This window comes from Amphiprion ocellaris, chromosome 4, assembly GCF_022539595.1.
Source record: "Amphiprion ocellaris isolate individual 3 ecotype Okinawa chromosome 4, ASM2253959v1, whole genome shotgun sequence".
NCBI lineage: Eukaryota > Metazoa > Chordata > Actinopteri > Pomacentridae > Amphiprion > Amphiprion ocellaris.
Genome location: NC_072769.1, coordinates 10,899,672 through 10,915,005, shown reverse-complemented (window position 1 = coordinate 10,915,005; position 15,334 = coordinate 10,899,672). Strand labels below are relative to the sequence as shown.

The 15,334-nt window shown below is 39.3% G+C and overlaps 1 protein-coding gene across 1 annotated transcript in view; it reads left to right on the top strand.

The window, feature by feature from the left end:
- LOC111564245 (sphingosine kinase 1-like) overlaps nt 1–15,334 on the top strand; it is a 46,001-nt gene that overhangs the window by 13,067 nt on the left and 17,600 nt on the right. Inside the window, exon 2 of the mRNA XM_023263717.3 lies at nt 6,045–6,194. Coding sequence (XP_023119485.1) covers nt 6,045–6,194 — 150 coding nt within the window. The remainder of the gene's footprint in view (nt 1–6,044; nt 6,195–15,334) is intronic.

Genomic DNA, 15,334 nt, shown 5'->3' with positions numbered 1-15,334 from the left:
ACTGTGCTTGTCTATTGTTGTGACTTAGATGAAGGTTAGAGCACATTTATGACCAATTTATGCAGAAATCCAAGTAATCCCAAAGGGTTCACATACTTTTTCGTGCAACTGAAGCACATCAGATAGTTTTACTGCACCTGCTCAGCTGCTATTGGTAGAGATGACACCTTGTAATTCTGCTATCCAGTCGATGTGGGTCACATCAGTCACATTAAAAAGTGAGCCTACAGAAAAACAATGTATCTCTTCTTTTAAATTGGTTTAAACTGGTAAACTGCCAATACTGGCCTGTTCATGTCATATTCAACTGGGTCATTTTATTATAGGAGATGTTGCAATTGTAAAATTGTCATATCTCCAATCCAGAATTATAACTTGAGTGGTGAAGTGAAGATTTATTCTGACATAATTGTCCATAATAATGGCCTAAATAGTCATCTTTTCCTACATGTGAAATGCACGTCCAGACATAAAGCAAAATATATTGTGGTCTCTCTTTCTCTGTTGAACTCCCTAATGACACCACATTTTGACAGAGGGTGACTGGTCCCATCTGAGTTGCAAATTTATGCCGGCTGAGCGGAGTGGCATGAGCTCAGCTGAGTGTGATGAAAGCTTGGGACTTCTTGCAGTTTTTAATCAAGAATGCAGCATCACTTTTTAATCACAGACGGTTAATGCTTTGTCATGCTTCACTGTCAGTTGGGGGGATGATTTGGAGAAGTGAGACACCAGTGTGACTGACTGATGTCAGTCATGTCTGAGTCAGTGTGAGTCGCCGGGAAGTGGTTACACTTTAAATAATCGTGACTGTGTAAGGTCATAGATATTTTCTCTTTGTTGAATGGAGATACAACAAGCTGAGTTTCCCTTGACTCATATAACCTGAAATATCAGAACATTCTGAATACCAACAACTAAATACAGTGTAGTTTATTTGGTATACCTGTGAAAACTTGTAGAGCCTGACAATGGATTAGTGAAGCTACAGAATTTAGGGAGTAAGAAAGTCTAATATTAAAATTTTAATTAACAGCTTACCATAGAGACAAAGCTTGGCTCCACACCATCATCTGCTCAGCTGTAATGCATACTCTGCTACATGTGCTGCATACACTGTTAAGAGTATTGTGAAAAAAAAAAAGAAAAAAGCGGTGCTCCTCTGCTGGACAAACTATGTGATACATTTCTAAATTACAGCAAACATCATTTTCTGTACTATGTTGTATGAAGAAAGCTTTCATATTACGATATATTTCTGACATAATATCGGCCAAACGATGTATCAGTCGTGCTCTAAAATCTACTACAATGTTAATACAACAGATCTGTCATAAATCATTTTTTTACGAGGCTTCTACATTGTTTGTCCAAATGCTGATGGTTCTGCTTCATGTTTATTATTGAGGTTATTGTTTGTGGTGTTGGTGCACTGGAGTGCAATATGTTTAATAATGTTCCTAATATATTGCCTCCCGCCAGTATGTTAATGGGTTGAAGTAGTATCTTGTATAGAATTGCATTAGATTTTACAGATGTAGTAAACAAGGAACTGATAAAATGGTCACTGAGTGTATAATACATATTTATACCTAAAAACACATACAGAACATATTCATAAATTGCCCCTGTTTTATTTAGCCTGGAATAAAAAGACAGAAGATGATGAAAAAAAAAAGATTTTCACCCAGGAAAATTGCTTTTCAAGTTTACCGTTAAACCCTCATCTGTGTTAATAGAAGCTGTCACAGTGCTGAATGTGGAGGAGCGCTGTCACATAAAACTAAGAAAGTTGTCTATTCTCAGACTCTATATGCACCCATATAGCTATTATAAGGAACCTTTCCGGAAAATGTGTTTTTTCCGGCTCCTGGGTTTTCCCTTTCATTTAGGCCGTCATTTCCTGTGGCGAATACCTCAGTAGTGATTATTCCATTAAGATCTGGGACAGTTCCCATGCTGTTGGTTTGAAGAGAGCAGATGAGACGTCTGTAATCACAGATCAAGTAAACGTAGTTGAGATGCAGAGCAGAGCTTTGTTGCTGCAAGTTTGCTGTTGTTTTTCATCTTTTTCATGTGGGCTGTTGTTTGTGAGGTTGCTTCTTAATCTGCAGCAAAGCCAACCACTTAATCACATCATCCAAGACGGTAATGGACTATTTTCCGACAGCTTTAAAATCTTGGTAATTACGCCTGTCGGAGCGCTGGCGATAATGTGATTTAAGACACTAAATTAGTGTCTGTGGCGAAGGTGCATCAGTTGACAATCAGGAGAACACCCATTTGAAACAAACAAACCATACACATTATCTGCCATCATAAACCACCAAAATAATAACCTGCTTTTTCTTTATTATAGATTGGGTCGGGTTTTAAAATAGATTTTGTCTGCAGTCCTTAGCATCTCTCATTAGATGTGTGTCTCACTCAGTGCCATGAAGCTGCTGCAGCAGAGTTAATGACAGAGGAGGAAACCCGGAGCGTGGACAGAGACGAGGAGATAGATGCTGCCTTCTGGAATGTTTTGAAAAGGGGAGGGGTGCCACACAGGAAGTAGCATGGGATTGGATTTGGCCAGCAAGGACCGTTGTGTGGGTGTTGGGGCATGCACACAGACACGCACAGCAAGGTCAGGCCGTTCAGTGCCAGCTGTCACGCCAGCTGATTCATGAGGCCACTTCTGTGGCTTTCCCTCAGGAGTCCAGTTGTTATGATTTTGAGATGACTCCATTCAAATGATACAAGGAGATGTGAAGTTGTTCTATTGTTAAAAACCCAGCCATAACCCACCCGTGCTGTTTGTGACTTTATGAACAGATAATTATTTGTTCTAATGTCTAGAAACAGAAGTTGTTTTTTGCCTTAATATACAATATATTTTAATTTTATATTCAACCGTGGCAGTAGTGGGTCTGTAGTGATGGCAGCGTCTGTCATGAGGCGCTCTGCCACTGTGGTCCAGACTGAAAAATCTCAACAGCTACTCAGTGAACTGCCATAAATTTCACTGCAGACATTTGTGGTCCCCAGAAGAAGAATCCTACTGACTGGCAGCCTCCTGTTATTTAACCTAGCGGCAACATTAGGATGACATTTTTAATTTAGAAACACGGGATGGGTGGCTAATAAATTTGGTACAGACACTGGAATAATTGCATCTTATTCCAGACTTTCCATAGAGCAGTATTACAATCTTTTAATAGATCCCATACTTTCATTTAATATAGGACCAAGTAGCTAATGACAATTCAGTTAGCTTCAGCTGTATTTAGTGAAAATAAATGTTAGTGCTGCAAATGAAGACTATGTTTACTGTGAATTAATCTGTCCATCTTCTACTGCAGGAACTTGGAGCAAGTTAAATATTTATTTTATATCTTCTTATATACCTTGAAATGGGGATTTATTGCAGGAATCATGTATTAGAATGCAATAATATCAGTAAGGTGTACCTAATAAACTGGCTATTGAGTGTGTGTGAGGAGATAGCAGCCGTTCACAATAAGTTACAACACTGAAGAGTTTACCTGAGGTCACACTCCTGAGACAAACAGCCGTTAAAGAGCCTCAATGTGGGAGCATTTTTTTCTCACCTGTTTTTCTACATTCCAGCATTAACACTGTGTAACATAGTATCCAATAAATCAAAACCTGCTGATTAGGTTTTTGACGCAGTGAGACATACTCATCACCAGAGCATCTACGCTTTAGTAGCTCCCGCCCATCGTTACTCATTCATCACTTGTCAGACTTGTTTGGATGACAATCCAGTAGGCTGCAGTACAAAGTCAGATCCATGAGGAAAACCACTGCAGGGTTTTTGTCTGTCAGGCTGAAATAGTCTGTTTTTGTGTGTGTGTGTGTGTGTGTGTGTGTGTGTGTGTGTGTTGACAAGGCATGACACAGAAAACAGTCTTATTGGATTGTGCCATTTCTACAACAGAGGGGATTTTTTTTTTTTTGCACATATCTATAAAATGGTCCCACAGCTGCAGCGTGTCAAATGTGGCTGATGTCTTCCTGTCAAAATGATCTCTTTATTTTACTCATTTCCCGCCTGAGCTGATACACAAACATTTTAAGAGAGAGGATGAAAAGGAGAAAACATTCATGAATTGTTTGTTCCAGATCTGTGGACAAGTAAAAAAAAAACAAAACAACTTTTTTTAGAGAAATCTGCCATCCCCTTAGCTTCCTTTTCATTTCTCTCCCACACAAGCGCATATCATATTTCAATTAGCTAACCAGTCTTATCTCAGATATTGAATAACAATCTAGTATTTTGGTAAAGCACATGCTGATACTTAATTAATCCTTTCCAGGCGTTGTAGGACAGAAGGCCAGTAGCAGTTCCTCTTTTTTTAGCCCCTGCTGTGCCTCAGAGAGACCACCATCTTCAGAGTGTTTTAAAAAGATTTGGGATCTGTGTTTAGAACTGTGTAACCCTGTGCAACCCTCTGAAATCTGTTTGATCCCCACGATATTTTGAACACTAATTTGCATCAACCCTGCTGTTAAAAATTTAGCAAAGAGGCTGCTGCTTCTGCACTCATCCATCTGGATGCAAGCAGTGTAGCAGGATTAATTTACTGTGTGTGTGTGTGTGTGCGTGTGTGCGTGTGTGCGTGCGTGCTGGATAGTGTGTAGCTGGTCGCTGACCTTTGTTTCTGCTTGTATCCACAAATCTCCTGTCATTTCTCTGCACGATGCCACTTTATCAGGGAGTTTTCGAAAATATATGCCTCTGACATTGAAATAGATGAAACTGCAGCTAAGATGCAGCAGTAGATGTGTTGTACTGTAGGTAAAAATAACAATAAGGATTTGGCAACACAATGCGTCACTAGATTACACACCACATCAAAGATATGAGTACTGCATCAAAAACATGCAACATTTATGAAACGCTTTTTTTCATGAGCTTTACAGGTTGAGGTGATCACACAAGCAGGTGGTGCAGACAAAATATATAAAATGCATCAAAGCATGCAAATACCAGCTAATGATTAATTGACATTAAAAATACAATGTGCACAATTTCCAAAGCTACAGTCTGTACTGTATGGTTTCCTGTACGTCTCTATGTGCAGGTTTACACTACATTTTATTATCATAACCTCTTCTCTTGGATTCAGGCAGGAGAGTTAGTCTCATGCTATACAGTAGCGGTTCTTTCCTGTTGTAAAATTTATTTTATGTTTACGCACCAACAGTCCTTTAGCACCTCTATTGAGTCCACCAAAGCTGGTGCGGAGAGAAAAGTGTCCAGTTTGTGTGTCCATCGCTAAATATCCCAGTACACAGATTCCCAGGTGTCCTTCCTGATCTTCTATTCTGTAGAAACATTCGGTGTCACTCCTTTTGTGTTTTCTACCTCTGTAAGATTTACTTTCCAAGAGGGAACACTATTGAATCTACCCTTTGAAAACCCGGCCACCTCATGGAGTAAATATAGGTTTTGACTTAAAGTGTTTGAAGGTTGCATTGGAAATGGAAAGTTTTGTGTGCTGTATATGGTAGTTCTTGTCATTTTGTTTCAAGTAATTTTTCATTGGGTGTAGCTCCTGTCACAGTTTGCTTTTAGGTTTTGAATTGCTGAAAGAATGTTGATTATTTTTTCTCAGCACAGTGGTAAAACATGGTTATCTAATCACAATCAGATACAGTATTAGGGAGGGGCCAATACAACATATGTACCTCAGTGACTGTTGAACTTGAAAAAGGCCTGATAAGGCCAGGGAGAACTGGCCTTATCTTGACCAGCTGCATGAAATCTGGGTGTCAGGTCAGCACAGGGAATGTACACATGTTTTCCTGGTTAACCTTGTTTATATTCCTGCTTGTAACTACTTCTTGGCATCCTTTTTCTCCTTGAAATTATTGGGATCTATCATTAAATAAATAAGACATTTACAGCAGTAGTTAATCTAAAATATTTTACTAAAACATTTCTCTCAGCAGGAATATGTTTGCACTGGTATTGATTTACAGATTATTTAGTCCATCAGCGAGTTGTCAAATGTTCCTTTTCTCTCCTTTTGTAGGGGTGTTGTTGAGCGAGTTGTCCCGTCCATGCCGGATGATGCTGCTGGTCAACCCACAGAGTGGGAAGGGACAGGCACTCATTCTGTACAACAACCACATCCAACGGATGTTCAACGAGGCCGGTATCATACACACTCTGGTGATTACTGGTGAGTTGTAGCCCGATCCTTTGTTTATGTCCACTGGATACTGTAAGCAGAGAGCACAATTTATGGCAGGATGCTAGGGCTATAAATTCTGAGTAGTTTTCTTAATCACTATTCAACAGTCAGTCAGTACTTAATAACTGATTCCACAAATTCAGCACAGCGTACATTTGTCCTGTGCTCATATTGCTGGTTATAGCCAACAGACACATGGGGTAGCAAAATCGGCTGTGTCATGTATGTCACTGGGATATAGGAACACTGTCCTAGTTGATCCGGGTGTGTTATATGCACAAGTTCTCCTTTGAGGCCATTAAGCATCCCAGAAGTCTTTGTCATGGTGGCCCATGGTTAGCTAAACCCCAAACAGCTCCTCTAGTTTGCTACAGTATTAAACATTAAGAGGTGGTGCATCCATGTACTGCAGCTGATCCACAATATATTGATTTTAATAACTTCAATTTACTTGAAGTGTGTATTATCAAGGAAAATCATCTTTGATTGGTCTCTATATCAGCAGATACTAAATAGTAAAAGATTCAGATCTGATCTGGAGGCAGAAACGCTTTGTTTGGGACATCCCTAATCTAGATACACAAATGCAATCTGAAAATAACACTTTAAACGGTCTGTCCGAAAGATCTGATTTGAGAAACAAATCTGATTTGCCTGCAGTCTGAAAGAAGATCAAGACTGCTCACATTTCTTTGAAAACTATAAATGAATATTTGCTCTTTGCTAATCTTTCTCTGTCTCAGCCAGATTTGTTTCTGATGCAATAAGGAGTATGTGGGCTGCAGTGTAAACTAGTATTTTGTCAACCATCCAAAGAGGATGAGTCGATATGTGATCAAACATCCTTGAGCAGGATATTTAATCTTTTTCCACTCCACAGTGTTGGGTGAAATTGTCCTGAATAAGTATATAAATAAGATGAAATAAAGAGTTGTCTTCCAGGGCTATTTGCATATTTATTTTAGCTGATGAGTTAACAGACCTTGAACAGCAAAAAAAAAGATGCACAACTTTATACACAGTAGAAAACAACACACTCATCTCACAGATCTCTTGTCACTGTGCTCTTATTATAATTTTATCACTGTAACACCGCCTTTTAAAATATTGTCAGGTCTTATGGGACAAACAAATAACACAGCCTCGCACACAATCACCTCTCGGAAATATATCTCCCACTGACATAACAGTAAAGGACAGAGAATGATCACACTAACAAACACACACAATGATACCCACAGCTCAGCAAAGAGCACAGTAACAACAACAACAACAACATCTCCCCACTGTCCCAGCTTTCCACTTTCTCTGTATTCCCTCCTCTAGTTTAAATCCTCTTCTTGTTTTCAGCCTGTCCCCATCGTTATGCTGATCAACTGCCTCTGACCCATATGCATGCAGAGATGTTATGTAATAAATATGTGAACACACAGTCAGACACACATATGGATAAGGACACATCCATCATAAACACACACATTCACACAAAATCCCCTTTTCCATGATTTGTTTTGATATAATCTTGCAGTGCCCGATACTGATGTGTTCATAGTTATCTCTGTAATCCACTCCGGGTGGTAATGATCATACAGGGCAGTGTTAGAAACACTCATCCCCTATTGTATAATGACAGATAACATAACTTATCAGCAGAAACACTGTAGATGCTCTCAGCCCCAGATCATCTTAAATTATTCGGTAAAGATTTCTCCTTGTGTGTCATTTTCAGTTTCACCCTCTGTCCGTGTTTGTTCATTAATCAGTGCAGTGTCAGCTAACAGACAGTAAATGTCTTTCATCACAGTGGTAGGTGCACAGAGGAAGAAAAGAGGGCGAGCGGAAAGAAAATCAAAGCCAGGAGACATGAAAAATCCTCTTGTACTGTGCAGAAAATGTAGGAAACACAGAGAACCTTTATTTTTTATTTCAGAGATGTACTTTTTGATAAGTTAATCCTGGAAATAATAATAGAATAATCCCCAAATCTACATCTATGCAACAGCATGACCACTAAAGGGTAAATTTAGAAACCTCTGTGATAGACAATCTCTTCAACTGATCAACTTCTGAAATAAATCTTTGTCTTTAATCTCTCCCAAATGGCCCTGTATGAACCCACAGTAGGAGAGTACAACAGATCTCCAGCAGGCATGTTCAGAGATGTACGTCCCTTGGTGATAGAGAGAAAGTATTTAGGGGAGAATCTGTGGGAACAGATTAATAATCTTCCTGACCTGTCAAGCATCTACTGTAGCCGACTGCACATCTTGATCAAAGTTTTGAGGATAAATTTGAATGTTTTCCATCTGTGTGCTCTGTTTATTAATCTGTCCCCACTGATACTTGACCCCACGGAGACTCAGTTGAGATGCATAAAATACTCTGATTTGAAAATGAATTTGCTTGTGACGTGATTTTCCTGATTAAATATTGTCACTTGAATATCCATCTATCCATTATCTATACACCGCTTAATCCTCATTGGGGTTGTGAGGGGCTGGAGTCTATCCCAGCTGACTTGTATTGTTTGTCGTCTTACTACTCCTATGTAACAGAAAGTCCGTTGTCATTATGCAGTACATCCTGCTCGCACCTTATGCTGCATTCAATGCACCTTGGACGTGAGAGGACTGACCTTAAAATGTTTTTCATTTTTGACCACTTGCACTACTCTTCAAAAGTTTGGGGGTCATCCAGACAATTTCATGTGTTTCATGAAAACTCACACTTTTATTCATGTGCTACCATAACTGCACAAGAGTTTTCTAATCATCAGTTAGCTTTTCAACACCATTAGCTAACACAACGTAGCATTAGAACACAGGAGTGATGGTTGCTGGAAATGTTCCTCTGTACCCCTATGTAGATATTCCATTAACAATCTGCTGTTTCTAGATGGAATAGTCATTTGCCACATTATCAATGTCTAGACTATACTTCTGATTAATTTAATGCTATCTTCATTGAAAAAAGATTCTTTTCTTTCAAAAATAAAGACATTTCCAAGTGACCCCAAACTTTTGAATGGTAGTGTACATTAAATGCACAAAGTGGTGAAAGAAACACAGCTGTCTCCAGGTTTGCTTTGTTGCTTTTTACCAGACATAGTTTACGTACCTGGAGAAACAGAAGAGTGAAAAGGCACACAGGTAAACCGATTTAGTCATTAAACTCATTAAATGCAGAGAAGCTGTATTAGTGTTACTGCTTACTGTGTAGCTGCTATTGTAGGGAATTGTACTTACTATGGGCTCTTTTTTTACTGCAATATAACACCTTGCACCTCTATGGAAACTCAAAAAAGTCCTCTGTGCAGTTTGACACAATTAAAAATCAAAATAAAAATGTAATTTCTTTGATTTTTTTTAATTGAAAATATCTGGAATCATGTTCAACATTTTTTCAAGTGCCCTCAGGTGTTACCAATACTGAAAAATTATAACTTTACATACTGTGAATATTTTACTACTTATATTTTTTATTTATCACCACACTTGTCTCCTGTCTGCTCTGTGTAACAGAGCCCACTTAAAAAGTCCTTGAATTTTTATTGCGTGACTGTTGTTTGCAGGTGAAACACTCATAGCCTCTTAGCTGCACCGCGGACTGTAGTGTAAATGGTTTATTTTTTTGTGATTTTTTTAAAAATGAGACATGGTAATGTAAAAATGATTTTGATACTGTTTGGACAGAGAGAGTTGAGACACACCCATTTTAAGGAGCACATTTCCAGTGAAAAATATGTTTTGTAATGTGTTTGGCAATTATACTTTCTAACAACATCTAGCTGTTCTTGTGTGGTGCTGGCATCTGTACGAGTCGTATGGCTGGAAATCTCTGGTGTGTGGAAGCTAACAGAAGTGGACAGACTCATTATTGGATCCTTGGTTGTGTGGCAGCTGTGGGCACTGCCAGGGGTGGACGATGGATGAAGGATGACTGCACTGCTGGAGGGTTGCGGTGAAGAGTGTGTCGGTCTGTGTGTGTTTTTGGTGCATGTTTGTGAGTTTCTGCACGTGCAAAGATGGCATACTGATTCCTCCTAGGCAGTCTCCTCACTGCTCAGGCATCCTATGACGTCTGTCAGAGAGTATTAATTAAAAGATGTCTTGCTCTTCTGCATGGACTCGTGCTCAGTACAGATTACAAATATTAACCAGAGGAGATGGATATCCCCTGAAACAACATCACTGTGTTGCTCCTTTTCTGGCTTTCTTTCTTGTTCTGTCTTTTGTTCTTTCATTTTTGACAACAATTTACTAGCTTTCTTTAAAAAAAAAAACTGGCATGGCTCACTGGAGCTTCATTCTCTGCTCTAGAAAAGAGGGCAACTAGAGGACAAGGATCCTGGAAACATCCAAGATCCCACATAGTTATGAAAAGAAGCAAGTTATAAATATTTCAAAGGTTCTTGTTAAAGAAGAATCCAGGAAATCTCACTGGCGCAGTGCAAGAAGGCTGCACAAGACAACTGACAATTTGACAGCTTGTGTAGACAATGTTACACAATGGTGGTGTACAACAGTAGAAAGACATTGATCTAAAAATCCAGAGGTCCTCGTAGATAACACGGCAAACTCAGACACAAAATTGGCTCATGGGCGATATGGGACAGCCCATCAGTAGTGTTGTCATGATGCTGAAAACCTGGGGCTGTGTAAAGATATAGCTTGCATCATGGAAAGGGTAAGTTTTTTGGCCCATGACTCATATTTGGAACCAAAAGCTGATGGAGAATTCTTTGATTATTTAATCCCAGCATATTTCCCTTTAATGTCGCTTTTGTGACTCTAAGTGTCATGCTGACTTTGCACTCTTCCCTCGTAGAGATTCAGGAAAACAAGGACAATCTGCCATGAGCCCTGTGCAGCCTTCCAAAGACAGACAGTTTTTACACAAATCATTTAAACATTTGTTTTCAAATCTGACCAAAGATAAACACAGAAATCCACTGGCTGGATCACACATTTTGCTAATTCCATTGGGGATATCCTTCTGGGGGTACTTGGCAGCTGACCTAATCACTAACATATCGCACACTGGGTTGTTTACATGTGCTATGCTGACTTCCACTGTAATCACACCATCTTCAGAGTAAACAGCAGATTACTCCATAGACCATTATGAAGATAATAGTAGGCAATTTCAGTTTAATTTCAGCTGTATTTATTGGAACAGAAGTCTGCTAATGAGCTAAATCTAATGGAAGACGAGACTCGGATGATGGAGGCAGAGAGACAACAAGACATCCTTAAAAATAACATATCAAGGGGTCAAGGTTCTGTGCTCATAACTCTGCTGGTAATTAAGGAGGAACACTTGGCTGGAAACACCTACTGGATAATCTCCATGACTCTGTGAATGTGATTAATTTCATTTGTTGATTTGGTTTCAACCAGTAGAAAAGACCAAGATCGGCTGAACCAAGCAAAGGAAAAACTAGTACAGTTAGAAAATTGGCTATACCAGGAACTGATTTCTGTGCTTAAACTGGTTTGTATGAAAAATTGGCTTTCTTTGGAAAGTTACAAGAAACTCATGATGCCCCGCTAAATGCTGTTCACAAGCTGTTTTGTGCAAATGCTCATTTCCCTGGATTTCTACAAAAGAGGTGAACAGTGCAAAGTTGGCATAAAAATTAGAGCCACAATAGTCACTTCACTTTGCAGATTCTCGGTCATCCAGGTCGTGGTAATCCAAGGAGTCAGTAAAAAGGCAAGGTGATACATCTCTAAGAGCCTAAAAGAGAAATCCAGTTGTTTTTTTACTGAAGCTCCTATAGGATCACGGTAGACGCATTATGGGAAATACTCCAAGCTGAAATGACTTTGCTGATTCAGTTTTCCAATTAATTTTACCAATATTATGAGAGTGCAATACTTAATTTCTGACTTTACTGTAAAATATTTGGTTTTCTTATTTTGGGCCATTGGAAACATGCAGATGTTTGCCCCAAAGTAATCACTCATGGATTATAGGTGCAGTGTAACCAGTGTAGACGCTGCCTTTGTGAAGTAGGACATCCTTCCACCATTTCCAGGATTTGCTTGTTTAATACAGTGGTTACCACTTACCACCATATAATTGCAGCTTGGTGTGTTTTTACTTTTAAAGTTCAGCAGTATCTTGATTGTCCCTCATTTTTAGGTACTTTTTCCAGTGGCTCACCGCAAGAGAGCGCCCATGTTTAAACTCCAGTTAGCTGATCGTGGTTCAGGCTTAGCTGAGGGCAGCATCAGAACAGGAAGTGTCTGTCAGCGCCGTGTAGCCACAACCCATTGGAGTCTCTCTGGATCTGTGATGAGGGGTGTTTCTGTTACCGTCTTCTGGAGAAAAATATAACTTCACACACTTAACTGGAGTGAAAGTATTCCTCCTTTGGTGGAAATTTTTACATCTGCTTCAGAGTGGCATGGATTTTAGAGAGATTTATGCATTTGTGGGTTGTTGGGCCGCGAATAAATTTGTGGAAACAAGTTTAACACAACATATTGCTTGTGCAAATATGACAAATACAGCCTGTGACTGGCATCTAATGTTCATGTGGTCTACAAGTCATTCTCAAAGATATTTCAGCGTTAGGGGGACTGGTAGAGCTGCTGACATACTGGTACTGGAAAAACAGAAAGTTTCTCATAAATAAGTCATTAAATGTCTGTGTAACTCCACAAATTAGGCACAGTGCCCCTTCAGGCAGTCCCTGATGTGTGTGAGAGAGAGAGAGACACTGTCAACTACTGAGTGTGTTTGTATGTTTGTGTGTGTGCATGTACAGAGTTGTGTTTGTGTGACTACGCCCTCAAGCACCTACCAGCAGCTGAGTAAGCTGTGACAGTGTATAAAGTGTTTCCTGCTGTATCAACACACACGTATTCAAAAAGCCACACTGTTTAACTATCACCACCTGCTGTCATGTTGGTGCAGGAGTTCAGCAGCTATTACACTGCGTTGCTTAAAGAGAACTGCAGTCAGGATGTGTGACAGCAAGGTGGAAAATGATCAGGTTCCCAGTAGTGGGTTGATATAGGGTCAGCATGAGGACGAGGCTTCCTGTTATCTTACATGCAATCGAACAAGTCAAGGAGAACTACGGCATCTGTCATTTAAGCAAATGCCCCCCAAAAATCATGTGTTTATGTTCAAGTGACAATGTACTAGCAACTGTTATGTTACAAGAATTTACTTCAATGTCAAGTCAATGCCAGAATTCTGAAAACACCCCACAGGTACGGTAATGCTGTAAAGTAACAAAACACGAAATATAGTGGTGACGTGCAGGTGCAGCAACACCTGTATGGAGCTTATTACCACTTCTAGTATTGTGACATTCCTATTGGCCAAGCGCAATGCTTGTAATGCAAAACAAGAAGTCAGGTGATGTTATTATGGAGCCATAATCTGTGTAAAGATTAACTAGACGGTCCACATTTGTGTAAACAAGACCATTATTCTTCCTTAACATTCACCACACTTTCCTTAACCCTCTGAACCCCAAAACCTGCTGGTGGATTTGAAATGTTATATTTTTAAAAATTATACCACTTTTCAGAACTATAAACTGTAGCAATAGAAGAAAAATTCTTGGATTTTCAGCTTTGAAACAGTCTAAACGACTCCTCAGTGACATGCTGTTCAGTATCAGAAAAGCATCTCATGATGTTTTAGCAAAATTTCTTTATCCTACATCTCACATTTATAGATTCTCCTAGAATTAACTGTTTGTAATCATCTGATTCTGTCAAAAAAAAAACTCTTGGAAAAATGTTGTGCATTTTGATTCCTTTTTTTTTGCTATTTATGTAAAAATAAATTTTCAAAGAAATATGATTCTCATTTTTGAGTTCTCTCTACTTCTAGTCATGCTTGTGCTGTCTCTCTAAAGCTGCATGACTTTGTCAGTGAGTAAAAGTATGACAGGAGCAGAAAACACAGAAACTGCCTGGCGTTTAGAGATTTAATCTAAATGATGAAGGACTCTTGACCTTAACAACATAATAAATATATTCAAAACTATTACAGAGTCTCCATGATCTGCCCTCTAGTGGTTATAGACTATTTTAAAAGTCATTGGCGAGACACAAAGTATACAATTATACAGGCAATGCTGCTCATGTATGCATACAGGTATTGGTACAATATCACAAACCCAACACTGAACTGTAATTTTGTTTATCCCTATTAAGAAGAAAGGAGTACCAAATGTACCTTGCATTTAATTTATTTGTTGGCACCTCAGAGTGTTTCTAATTGTGCATCTTTCTCAGGGCGTTTTAAAAGCCCTGCAGGCTGTGACCAGAGGACAATAATGAACAGAGATCTGCATGACTGTAATGAGTTAGTCACAACCCTCTGCCTCTATACACAGAGACAAACTTGGCTGCACAGAACTACTCCTCTCCTCTGCAACAACAAACCATAAAAATCATTACAAGCACAGTGAGTTATGTTTGTCCCCCTATCAGTCTGACTGGTGGGAGGAGCTGCATACTAAAGCTGTTGTTGCAGTGTCACTGCTCTGCAGCGTTGTTGCTGATTGGGGCCCTTCAATCCTTTTTGGCGCTAGGCCTCTGCATAGATAAGGAAATGTGATGTGACTGGACTGATAAGGAGGGATTGATTCCTTTGTTCTGCAGATTTTAGGGAAGAGGAGGCAAGAGGAGAGGCAGAGTAATCAGATCCCTCTCTAGAGGACTGTGTGTGTGTGTGTGTGTGTGTGTGTGTGTGTGTGTGTGTGTGTGTGTGTGTGTGTGTGTGTGTGTGTGTGTGTGTGTGTGTGTGTGTGGTGTGTGTATTAGGTCAAGACATGAAGACAGTAGAAGCTTTAAAGGGCAGAAAAAGGAAGTTAAATCATACAGATGCAAATGAGAACCACTTATTTTAAGGTCACTGCAGTTCAGAGAGCTGTAAAGTCTGGGGAGGACAAATATGTGTTTGTGAGCCTTGACAAGAACTTGTGTAATTTTTTACATTTTAAAATATTTAATATAATAAACAGTAATAAAATACGGCTTGTCACATAGGCAACTTTGCATTTCTGTTGCTGGTCTTGCTTTCATTTAGTAGATTTATTGCATATTTACTTTATGGAGCACTTTATTTATAGTACTTGAAAGGTGCATGAAGAAGGA